The sequence below is a fragment of the Cajanus cajan genome, chromosome 5 (assembly GCF_000230855.2).
Source record: "Cajanus cajan strain Asha chromosome 5, NIPB_CcT2T_4, whole genome shotgun sequence".
In the NCBI taxonomy this organism is placed as follows: domain Eukaryota; kingdom Viridiplantae; phylum Streptophyta; class Magnoliopsida; order Fabales; family Fabaceae; genus Cajanus; species Cajanus cajan.
Window position 1 is genome coordinate 28213333 of NC_138521.1, and position 13478 is coordinate 28226810.

General features: G+C 36.8%; 1 protein-coding gene across 1 annotated transcript; it reads left to right on the forward strand.

Annotated features, from left to right (window-relative positions):
- Positions 1 to 225: 225 nt before the first annotated feature.
- On the forward strand, positions 226 to 1466 carry LOC145957944 (uncharacterized). Its single transcript, XM_083074379.1, has 2 exons — positions 226 to 399; positions 543 to 1466. Exons 1-2 carry the CDS (start codon positions 226 to 228, stop codon positions 1464 to 1466), a joined length of 1098 nt encoding a protein of 365 aa, XP_082930505.1.
- Positions 1467 to 13478: the final 12012 nt, after the last annotated feature.

The following is a 13478-nucleotide window of genomic DNA, read 5'->3' on the forward strand; positions in this document are numbered from 1 at the left end:
GGCTTCAAATTTCAAGAATGGTCAGGCCATTAGTAATAAAGATCACGGAGGCAAAAATCTGATAAACAAGGAGGGCTCTTCTAGGCCGCATGAAGTGCACGAAGTCAATTCTGCATGGGCTTCCCATGAAAAACGCAAAGCTCTTCTAGGTTGCATGAAGTGCATGAAGTCAATTCTGCATGGGCTTCCCATGCAAAACGCGAAGCCCATAACACGGAAAAGGTGATGGCTGGTTTTAGAAATGCATCCGAAATGAATCATGATGTGTGGCGAATAGGGGATGACTTATCTACACATGTGGTACAGCCAAATGCACAAACAATGGAATTTGCAGCAAAATTAAGACATCATTTTGACCCAGGAAATGCCTCTGGGAATTGCCAAGGACAAGATATGCAGGTCGGTGAAGACAAAGACACTTCTGGGATATCAAAATCCCAACCCTCAAACCTTTCCTTATGAATATATTTAGTTGGAACTGTAGAGGGACGGGAGGAAAAAGATTTGTGAATCTAATTAATGATTTAATTATTGAACACAAGGTGGGTTTGCTTTGTCTCCAAGAAACCTACGTTAGTGGAACTAAGGCCCGAAAGATAATCAATTGGATTAGACTGGATAGATCTTACATTGTGGATGCTATTGGGCATTTAAGAGGTTTATGGATCTTATGGGATTCGTCTCTCTGGGAGATTGAAGTGCTGGCATCATCAAGACAACTGGTTCATCTTGCTGTTAAAACCAATTCACAGGCCTGGATGTTCACATCAGTGTATGGAAGTCTCCATTCTCAATTCAGAATTGACCTTTGGAGGGAGCTACGGAAGCTAGCAGCTAACATGGTTGGTTCGTGGAGTATCATGGGAGACTTTAATGCTGTGCTCCATGACTATGAAAGAAAAGGGGGCTCTCAGTTGGCCTCGTACAGGGGGGATCTCTCTTTCATGGAGATGGTATATGATTGTAATTTGGTGGATATGGGTTTTCAAGGAAACCCTTTCACATGGAAGAGAGGTAATCTATTGGAACAGCTTGATCGAGTTTTAGCCAACATGGAATGGCAATTGAAATTCCCTCATGCGAATGTATTCCATCTTCATAGACTGAAATTGGATCATTGCCCTCTGCTTCTAAAACTTGACCCATCTTTGAGAGCATCAAAAGTCCATCGACCTTTTCGTTTCGAAGCCGCATGGCTCACGCATCCTAAGCTTCCTAATTTGATCAAAGCTAGTTGGAATATGGGAGTGAACTGGAACAACAACCTGCAATGCACTCAACATAATCTTACTAAATGGAATCAAGAGACTTTTGGAAATATATTCCTCACCAAGTGCATGATTTTGAGGAGATTAAATGGAATTTCTCTAAAGCTAGAACAAAAGAACAACCCTTATCTTGAAAATCTCTCTAAAGAACTGTGGGCTCAATATAAGGAAATACTGGTGCGGGAAGAAATCCTTTGATACCAAAAGTCGCGGTGCAAATGGCTAGAGATGGGAGATCGTAGCACAAAATATTTCCACAGCACCACTATTATAAGAAGACGGAAAAATAGAATCCTTAAACTAAAGAATGACAGGGGAATTTGGATAGAGAACAAGAAAGATTTAGAAGAGTTGGTAACAAGCTTTTACAAAAATTTATTTGAGGACCCTGGAGTTTTTACACCGTTTTGTTTAACAGGGACATTCCCATAATTATCTAGTGATGATAAAAAGAGCCTAGATGATACATTTCCTGATCTAGAAATCATGGCGGCTATACAACACATGGGAGGTCTCAAGGCACCTGGGCCTGACGGTTTCCAAGAAATCTTCTACCAAACACAATGGCAAACAATAGGAAAGTCTCTTTGCAATCTTATTCGTTCTATTCAGGAAGGGCCAAGTAAGATTGCTGAAATCAATCACACTTTTATTACGTTGATTCCTAAATTTGATAATGCTGAATCTATAAAATAAATGAGGCCAATTAGTTTATGCAATGTGACCTATAAGATTTTAACCAAATCCCTTGCTACTCGTTTGAGGAAAATGATGGAAGGTTTTTTTGATCCGAACTAATGCAGTTTTGTCCCTCACAGGAAAACTACAGATAACATAATCATAGCATAGGAGGTCATACATTTGATGAGACACAAGAAAGGGAAGAATGGGTGGATGGCGATAAAGATAGACCTTGAAATAGCGTATGACAGATTGAGTTGGAAATTCATTAAGGAAACGTTCGACGACATTGGCTTCCCTCAAAGGTTTACAGAACTGGTCCAATATTGCTATTCTACAACATCTATGCAGGTGCTATGGAATGGTGAAGCACTGGAATCCTTTAAACCTTCAAGAGGGATCCGTCAAGGGGACCCTTTATCTCCATATATATTTGTTTTATGTATAGAACGCCTTTTTCATTTGATAAATGTTGCAGTGAAACAAAAATTATGGCGTCCAATCAAACTATCAAAAAAAGGACCAGAGTTATCTTATTTGGCATTTGCAGATGGCCTTATACTTTTTGCCGAAGCATCAATGGACCAAGTGGAGATTTTGAAGTCTTGCTTGGATATTTTTTGTGAAAGCTCAGGAATGAAGGTGAGTCAAGAAAATACAAGGGTTTACTTCTCAAAAAATATAGGGCAAACTATAAAGAATGAGATTAGCTCAAGCCTAGGATATAAAAGAACGGATAACCTCGGAAAGTATCTAGGAGTGCAACTACATCATTCACGTGTTAGCAGAAGAACACTTGAATCAGTAATGGAGAAGGTGAATAGTAGACTAAATCAATGGAAGAATAAACACCTCTCCTTTGCTTGTAGAGTTACCCTTTCGAAGTCCGTCTTAATAGCTATTCCCTTTTATACGATGCAAATCGCATACCTCCCTAGAAATTTGTGCGATGAAGTTGACAAGAAGGTAAGATCTTTTATTTGGGGCCAAACAAGAGATAATCGTGGTGTTCATGCACTAGCATGGTCGACTCTTTGCAAACCCAAGCTAGAAGGAGGCTTAGGAGTGAGGGAAGCTCGCTTAAATAATACTAGCTTTATGATGAAGAACTGCTGGCAAGTTCTGACGCAACCATACAAGTTATGGGTACGAGTTCTTCGTTCCAAATATGCTGGAGGTGAGAATATGGTGCCTGATTTCCATAATAGGAAGATTGCATCAAATACATGGAGAGGAATTTGCAATGCTTGGGAGAATGTTAAACCTTTTATTGCATGGAGCATTGGAGATGGTAAGACCATTAAGTTCTGGTTGGACTGCTGGTTGGAGTCGCGCACAACCCTAATAAAGGTGGTTGATATGTCCTTACCATACCAAGAACGGGAGAAAGTGCTAGAGAACTATGTTGGGGAGGATGGAAACTGGAGTATTGAGGGCATTTGACAATTCTTACCAACAAAGTATTTCTTGGAAGTGTTAGCAAGTGCTCCACCAGATTCTGATAATGATGCAGATTGCAAGGTGTGGGGTGGATCCAAAGATGGTATGTTTACCATTAAGTCTGCGTATGCCTCTATTTGTGCCAGGACTGCGTCACCTCATTACAATTTATATAAATTGATTTGGAATTGGAATGGGCCGGAAAGAGTGTGATACTTTCTTTAGAGGGTATCTCATGAAAGTATCTATACAAACTCTTAGAGGTCATCAAGAGGGTTAACTAACAATAATGGCTGCCCTATATGCTATAAAGCTAGTGAGACATGCATTCACCTGCTTCGGGATTGCGACTTTGCCCATGTCATCTGGCAACGTTTACATGCAACTAGCCATATTGAGGAATTTTATGATCTCACATTGCAAGAATGGTTGAAGTTTAATTTATCGTGTACAAATAAAGCATGGGTGTGCACCTTTGCGATTGGCCTGGATGCAATATCACTAGTACAAAAATGAATTTTAAAATCAGAAATTTAAAATCGGTCATAAGGTAGCCAATTTTAAAAGTGACGCGGTGACAATTTTGTAAATAATGGCATTACTTTTAAAACGGCTACGTTATGACCGATTTTAAAAGTCTCTAACGCTACTTTTAAAATTGGTTATTGAACAGCCGATTTTAAAAGTAGCATCAGAGACTTCATCTATACTATCTCCGCTCCCATTCTCCCCCTAGCTAGCTCCATTCTCTACTCTTTGACTTCAATAGTTCATATATTCTTCTCTTTACTCTCTCGGACTCTCATCTGAAGTGTGCAGCTTCTCATTTTCTTGGAAGAATACAACATCAAGGTAATACTCTCTTCTCATGTCTCTTATTTCGTTGTTGCTGGGCAAATTTTGAGTCTGGAACGGCCCTAGAATGGCCAGTTCTGTAAGCAGAACAACCTGTACTGCTTGCAATACGGCCCGTACTGCAATCAGTACAGGCCGTTCTGGGGCCGTTCCAGACTAAAGTTTTAGGCATTTTTCCAATTTTGATGCTATGATGTTATTTTTCCATATAAGAGTATTCTACGTAGAGAAGACAGAGCAAAACAAACACCATTACTATTAAAATTATCATTACTACTAAAGTTGGTTTTAGTAATGATATTAATTATTTTTAAATGATGCTATGATGTTATTTTAGTAATGATATTTTTTCTAAGGTATTTTCTTTTGAATTACCATTACTACTAAAATTGGTTTTTATATTCTTTTTGTAGTCTCATAAGCAAAAAGGAAACTATGAGTGCGGATACTATGTAATGAAGGAAATACATACTATTGTTGATTCACAAATAGTATCTGGGTGGACTGAAGTACGTTTTAGAATTTTAAAATTTTTTATTTTAAGTTTGCATTTTATCATGTTTTAAGAGTTACTTCTAATTGTTCTAAATTTTCTTAACAGATATTTATAGATCGATCACCATTGTCGCTAGAAGATATAAACACCATTAGGGAGCAATGGGCTATATTTTTCATTGAATTATTGGGTAGCTACGAGTTATGTTTATAGTTTTACTCATTTTGTAGTTTAGGATGTACATAATTTGTAAGTTACTTTGATTACATATATGGTTGACATTTACCAACTCTTGTCATTTGTATGTAATTTGGTATATTAAAAACATATGAATTTTCTGGTATTTTATTAATTTGCAGGTTTTGTTCAGGGATCCTCCTAAAATAAGTCAAATATTTAAAAACAAATTAACCAGTTTTAACATCGGTCATGCGATGACCGATCTTAAAAGTGGGACTTTCAAAATCGGTCATGCCATCACCGACTTTAAAAGTGGGACTTTTAACATCGGTCACTGTTGACCAATTTTAAAAGTCCCACTTTTAACATCGATCAGCGAACGATGTTAAAAGTCCCACTTTTTAAAATTGGCTCTTTTAAAATCGGTCAGAGAACCGATTTTAAAAGTAAAAAATGACCGATTTTAAAAGTATTTTTTCCACTAGTGTATGGAAGGCTAGAAATAGTCTTATGTTTAGTCAAACCAGTACAAATCCTAATCAGGCGGTTTGCAAAGTGACTGGTCGTGTTAGAGAATTAATCAAAAATCCGATATCAAGCAGCTTTAACTCACATATACAAAGAGAGATGCGTCATACTATAAGTTGGTCACATCCCCCTCATGGATTCCTTAAGCTCAACAGTGACGGGGCTGTGGCAGAATCAAGAATTGCAACCTGTGGTGGTGTGATTCATTATGAAAATGGAGTTTTTGTGTTTGGCTATTCCGGAATAATCGGGATTTGCTCAATACTACAAGCTGAACTGTGGGCTATTTACCACGGGTTGCGTTTGATAAAGGAGAAAGGTATAGGGTTGTATCTTCTCATTGAATCAGATTCTGAAGTCACGGTTAAATTTCTAAATGAAGGATGCCCAAGGGAGCATAGTTGTTACTCTTTAGTAAATGTTATTGTCAAAATGGCAGGAGGTTTTCGTGACTTAAGTTGTGTCCACATTCTTCGTGAAGCAAATAAGGTAGTAGATAGTTTTGCAAAATATGAATTCTCAATAGCTGAAGGTTTTTCTATCTTTTTGGGTATCCCTAGTTGGGCTAAATTCCCTTTGCTTGCTGATATGTCGGCTGTACAATTTCCCTATAATTTTTAGTTTGTTGGCATTGGACTCCTAGCCCTGTTTATTACCAAAAAAAAAAAAGAAAACAAAATCCTATTTTTGACATACATAATTACCTCTTTCATTAGTTACATCAACATTAGTATATGTGAAGGAAATGTTATCACTAGTAGATGCAAATCGTTAACTTTGTTCTAGAAAATAAAAAACAATGACATAAAATTTTAATTAATTAATTAATACACTAAATACATTTTTAAGAAGTATTTTATCATTATGATTAGCATCAATTTTTTTAAAAAAAATAACTTATTAATTAAACAGTGAACGTGTAACTGATGTATAGTTCGTAGCATCTAAATCTAACAAATCACTATTCCCATTAAACAACATTTTTCCACGTTTGCATTTCAAGGACAATGATTCACTCATATTATCAGTGTTGTGGATACAAATATGTGTATGACGGTTCTGCATAGTAAATTTTATTTACTTAATAAAAAGTGAAATTAATAGAATAAGAAATACCACTTTTACATAAATCTTAAACATTTATATAAATAAATAATATCTTAGTATATAAAATGAATATATATATATATATATATATATATAGATATTGAATACAGCAGCATGATAAAATTGAAAGAACAAGAAGAATATTGTGAATATTACTGATATTGCTTACTGTACCAGTGAAGGCGTACAACTATATATACATGTATATCAGTGACTTGTAATAATAGGTAAAATATATCAGTGACCTGTTATCAGCTGTAATATAACACTAACTAATCCAATACCCCCCCCTCAAGATGGGAGAAAAATGTTTTCAATACCCAGCTTGGACAAGATGCTGAGAAAAGCATTGCGAGGAAATGTCTTGGAATAAATTTCTCAATCAAGTAAGTTCAGTAGAGACGAATGCTAAAGATCTATATTCTGCTTCTGCTGAAGATTTGCTGACTGTCTTCTGTCTCTTAGCCTTCCAGGAAATTAAGGAATTTCCTAAGAAAATACAAAAAACCTGTTGTTGATCTTCTGCTATCAAGGCATGAACCCCAATCAGCTTCCACATAAGCATGTAATTTAGTGTCAGAGGTAGCTTTGAATAGGATACCTTGACCAGTAGTGTGTTTTAAGTAGCGGAGAAGCATGTGAGCTGCATTCATATGTTCAAAATGTGGATTTGCTACAAACTGACTTAATTTGTGTACAATATAGTAGATGTCAGGTCGAGAAATTGTTAAATACAATAATCTTTCCACGAGCCTTCTATATGATCCTGGATCTGCAAGTGGAGAACCCGAGTCTGTATGCAATTTCAAATTTTCTTCCATAGGTATAGCAGAAGGCTTGCAAGCAAGCATACCACAATCTTCAAGAATTGACATTGTATAATGTCTTTGACACATGAATATTCCTGCCTGTGACTTTGACAGTTCCAAACCAAGGAAGAATTTCAAGTCGCCGAGATCCTTCAATTTAAAATGATGATGTAGCATGATCTTAGCAAATTCGATTTCAATGTTACTCGGGATGGCAATTACTATGTCATCTACATAGACAAGAATGGCTATGAAGGTCGAGTTGGATCCCTTAGTGAACAAAGTGTAATCAAACTTTGATTGTTTGAAACCTTGAGAAATTAGTGTGGTGCTGAATTTGGCAAACCAGCTTCTAGATGCCTGTTTCAAGCCATATATTGACCTGTTTAATTTGCATACCAAAGGTGCAGCAGATGTGGGAATGGTGTGATGGCTGTATCCTGGAGGGATTTGCATAAAAATTTCCTCATCTAAGTGGTAATTGAGAAAAGCATTGTTAACATCTAGTTGGGCTAGATTCCAATGTTGGGATGCAGCAAGTGATAAGAGTAGCCTCAAGGTCCTGATCTTGGCCACAGGTGAAAATGTCTCCTGGAAATCAAGACCATATTGCTGTGTGAAGCCGCATGCGACCAACCAAGCCTTGTGTTTGGCTACAGTTCCATCAGAGTTGAGTTTTAGCTTGAATAGCCACTTGCAACTTATTGGCTTTTTATCATTTGGTAGATGAGTGATGCACCATGTGTTGTTCATCTCCATGGCAGCGAGTTCATCTTCGATAGCTTGTTTCCAATGAGGGAATTTTATGGCTTGTTTATAGGTTTGAGGTTCATGATTAGCAGAAATTTGGCAGATGTAATGGGTGTGCTATGGAGAGCTTGGAGTAATCTATGAATTTTTGGATAGGGTATAAAGTTTGTGTGTTATCAGTTGCATTGTAGCAATGATAATCAGATAAGTATCCTGGTGGATTCACAGCTCTACTAGATTTGCGAATCAGAGTTTGATTAGAATCAGATAAGTTTGTGTGCTGTGGAGAGTTTGGTTCATTTGGGGAAGGCAACTGTTGTATGGGAGACTAGTTTTGTGTATCTGGGGGTTGTATAGGATCAGAATCATCAAAGATTACAGGATGGATAAGATTGGGTGTGATTTGGTCGTTGAAGGCATCATATCCGTGGTCAAAGGAGTTGCTGTTCTGGAAAGAGAAAATATGCTCATAAAACTTAACATCTCTAGGGATGAAGGTTTGATGAGTGGTAAGGTCAAAAACCTTGTATCCTTTGTAGCCATGAGGGTATCCGATGAATACAGCTGCAGTAGCCTTAGGACTGAATTTGTGTCTACCAGAAACTAATGTAGAGGCATAGTATAATGTGCCAAAAGTCCTGAAATCATAATAGTTAGGAACTTTGTTATATAAGATTTCATATGGGGATATGTGATTCAGAAAGGGACTTGGAGTTCTATTCATGATAAACACAACAATTTTGACACAATCTCCCCATAGTTGTATAGGAACATTTGATTGAAACATCAAGGTGCGAGCAATATTGAGAATATGCAAATGTTTTCTCTCAACAACACTATTTTGTTCCGGCCTCTCTACACATGAAAATTGGTGTAGAACACCTTTTTCTAAGAAAAAATCTTTGAAATGAAGTTCTCTAGCATTATCAGACCTAAAGCTTTTAATTTTTGTTTGAAATTGGTTTTCAACATATGCAAAGAACTGAGGTATGATTTTAATACAATCAGACTTATTCTGGAGCATGTATATCCATGTGAATCTGCTTTTATCATCAACTAGAGAGAAAATATCGAAATCCATCATAAGTAGGTTGTTTAAAGGGTCCCCATATATCAGCATGAATTAAATCAAAACAATTAGGACTGAATTTATTGGGATTAGGAAAAGGTAATCTATTTTGCTTAGCAATGTGACAAGTACTACAGTGATAAGTAGAATCAATAGAAGTCAGTTCGATTTTATTGGCAATCAATTTGTAAACAAACACAGGTATGTGACCTAATCGCTTATGCCAAGTCTCATAGGTGACACTATTACAATTACTAATACAATCAAAATTAAGAATGTGTGTAGGGAATTCAAAAACTAGTAGGCCCTGTTGTTGCTTAGCAGTGCCAATCGTCCTCAATGTTTTGAGGTCCTGCAAAAGAAAACTGTTAGACTCCATAGTAAATCGAAATGGGTTATTATTTATTAAAGTGAGTAGTGACAAAAGATTGAATCTAAAAGTAGGTATATAAAGCACATTATGCAGAAAGATATCATCATTTATCTTGATACTACCTATCCCTTCTACATTTACTTTAGTGGAATTGGGCAACAAAACATGAGAATTATGAATAGAAGTGTATGAGTTGTATAGTGATTTGGAACAACAAATGTGAGAAGTGGCGCCAGAGTCTATTATCCATGTGTGAGAATTCTTGTGGAAATCAAGATTCATACAGGTACCTATGACATTGGAAGCCACTGCATCCAGATTAGTGTCTGTTCTCATTTGGTTTGTCACAAATGTAAGTAATTGTTGGCACTGGGCAGGGGTTAAATTTGATGTCTGAGTGGTAGTGGAACTTTCAAGGCTGTTATCCACTTGATTCACAATATTGGGAGTCCTGTTCTTGAAATAATTTGGGGGATACCCGACAAGTTTATAGCACCTGTCTTTGGTATGTCCTAGCATCGCACAATGACCACATTTTGGTTTCTCTTTCTTTACAAATTTGTTCTTACTGTTATCAAATTGATGTTTTTGTGAGGAATTGATAGAAAAGGCTATGTTTTCCGAGTGAGCAGTAGAAGGAGGAACAATAATTTCACGTTGAGCTTTTTCTTGGAGAATAAGAGAGAAGACATTACCAATCGAAGGCAAAGGGTCAGATAGCAGAATTTGGCCACAGATTTGAGAGAAAGAATCGTTTAAGCCCATCGAGAAGGACATGACATATTCAGATTCTGTGTGTTTGGAGTTGTTGAAGGCCACCACGTGTACAGGGGAGTGTTGGTGTGTAACTGGACAATTCCTCCCAGATTGACTTCAGCTTTGTATAATACGTGCCAACATCATCAGGTCCTTGTTGAAGGGACATGAATTGGCATCGGAGTTGGAAAATGCGTGGTCCACTCTTTGTTGAAAATCTAATTTTCAAGTCTTCCTAGATTTCTTGTGCAGTTGTGGAAAACAAGATGCTCGTGATGATTTCTTTGGAAATAGAGTTGTAAAGTTAGGAGATGACCACGTTGTTTGCCCGATTCCAAGCCGCGATTGTGGCATCGGTTGCTGTAGGTTTAGGGAGGGTTCCATCAATGACCGGTAATTTGTTCTTCACAGAGAGGGCTACCTGCATCGCTCTGCTCCATGTGGTGTAATTCTTGTGGTCAAGAGGTTGGGACGTGAGAACCAATCCAGGTCCATCCGAATGATGCAGAAAAAGGGGGTGATTGGGATCTTGGCTTGGATCTTTGGGTTGATTCGTCATGGATGTGGGTAATTGATTTAGGGTCGCAAAGATGGTGGATTTGGTTGAAAAACGATGAATGGGAATCACAGGTTGGATCGTTCTAAGAGTTGAATTCTCTCTTCTGATACCATATTTGTGACACCCTCTACCCCAACATACATATACAGTAATTATAAAAAATATAAAAATTTTCATCATTAAAAATCAAATTTCCAGCCACGTAAGGGTAAAAAGTTCACATTCATAAACTTAATCCAAATAACATGCCGGTAAAATTACAAAGAAATAAAATTGAATTTTCAAAAATACTTTAATAAGAACATCTTTAAACTAATTCTATCTATGTCCCGATGTCACATGTCCTATCAGAGCAAAACCCAACATAGAAACCTAAGCTTCATCACCAACATCCTCAGCCTCACGCTGATGATCACCTGTATATCAAACAAGAGAAACAACACAAAAGAAGGGAGTGAGAAACATCTCACTCTGGCTCACGGTGTAGGAACGCACACCGGATAGCCAAACACAAACAATACAATTACCTCATAGATCAATCAACAACAATAGTTTATTCAATCATCCAAGTCATACAAATAGTAATTTATCATCATTTAATAATAAGGATGCACATGCATGGACACGGACTTCACATTATCATGCATGTGGCGCCAGTAAAACATCACATGGCATATTGCCGCTAGCAATACACGAAGAGTAGTCTAGGAGTACATGCCGGGTCACACCCTCTGCGCACTCTCACTAGAAGGATATACTACCAGAGTCTCATCGGGATAGCTAAGCCGCGCAAGATACATCCCATCCACACAATGGGCGAGACTAGGACTTCCAAACTGAGCTATCCCCAAGGACTAATCCCCAAAGCTTTTACACTAGGGGGCCTTCTCTAGCGGTGTATTCCATATCGTACCCTTAAAACACTTATGCAAATGATGCATGTTAATCAAGACTCTATGCATTCTCATATCACATTATCATTTCCCATGGTCATATCACATCATCACATTTCATTATCACATTTCATATCTCATATCTCATGTCTCAATCACATTTCACATTATCTCATCATATCATCATATTACATTACCACATCTTCATATCTCATGCCTCAATCACATTTCACATTACATCATCATATCACATTATCACATTATCTCATCATATTCTCATAACCTCTACAGAGCACTTTAATTTATATCAAAACTCGTCTATGTGTAAAATTAAATACATATTTTTACATCTCATCAAATAAGGAATATAACAGAACAATCAGAAATCAAAATAGAAAATATTTATATTTTGCCTATTTCTCATAGGGTTTCCCGCAGGAACCCATAGAGCACTCTAAATCATATAAAAACATATTTATTCTCAAAATTAATCATATATTTACACATTACATTCAACAAGGAATACAATAGAGCAATCAAATAGCAAAACAGAAAATATTCATATTTTGCCTGTTTCTCATAGGGTTTCCCATAGGAACCCATAGAGATCTCAAATCATACAATTAATTACATATAAGAAAAATAGTAAACAAAACAGATACAATTGGGAGAAATCCCTCATACATGAGCATACAAAAAATAAAACAAACACAGGATTGGGGGCCAATCCCACTACCCAGCATACAATCTCACACCTAGAGCGAGGTTTCTCACTCCCCCCTTACCTCGATAAGCAGGAGCTGAATCTTGTTGGTCGCCCCCTCTAGGTTCCCCTTCGTCTTCAGAGAGAAAGGAGGAAGAAGATTAGGAAATGAAAAAATGAGTTTTAGAGAGTGCAAAACGCTTTATTTATAGGCATCAGGTCGCGGCCAGAACGGCCCGTTCCGAATCCGGAACGGCCCGTTCTGGGCACACGGAATAGGTACAAAAGCCTCTCCCAGAACGGCCGGTTCCAAAACCAGAACGACCCGTTCTGGGGTTTCCGGAACGGCCCGTTTCAATGTGGAACGACCTGTTCTGAGTCAAACTTTGTTCTTTTAAAAATCACATCCGGAACGGCCCGTTCCTAAAGTGGAACGGCCCGTTCTAGGTTAAAATTTTACCCACGAATGCTTGATTTGGAACGGCCCGTTCCCAAAGTGGAACGGCCCGTTCCAGAGCTATGAAAATCCAAATTACTAATTAATAAATAAATAAATAACGTATATATATATCAAAATAAAATATCAATACAATTTAAAACATGATTTTCTTCAAATAATAATTATAACAAAATATCATAATTAATAATATTATACAAAATAATTTTCATAAATTATTATTATTAAAAACCTTTAAAACTTCAATCAAACCCATTTAATTAATCACAATAATTATAAGGAAATAATCTTCATAAATACAAAAATAAATAATAATTATTCGTAGTATTAGTAGAAAAATTCGGGATGTTACAATATTGAATACAGCAACATGATAAAATTGAAAGAACAAGAAGAATATTGTGAATATTACTAATATTTCTTACTGTACCAGTGAAGGTGTACAACTATATATACATGTATATCAGTGACTTATAATAATAGGTAAAATATATCAGTGACCTATTATCAACTGTAATATAACACTAACTAATCCAATAATAGATATATACACT

Coding starts and splice junctions, on each gene's coding strand:
- LOC145957944 (XM_083074379.1), top strand. CDS start 226: ATGGCTGGTTTTAGAAATGCATCCGAAATGAATCATGATGTGTGGCGA. Junction 400..542: donor GCCAAGGACAAGATATGCAG/GTCGGTGAAGAC, acceptor ATTGAACACAAG/GTGGGTTTGCTTTGTCTCCA.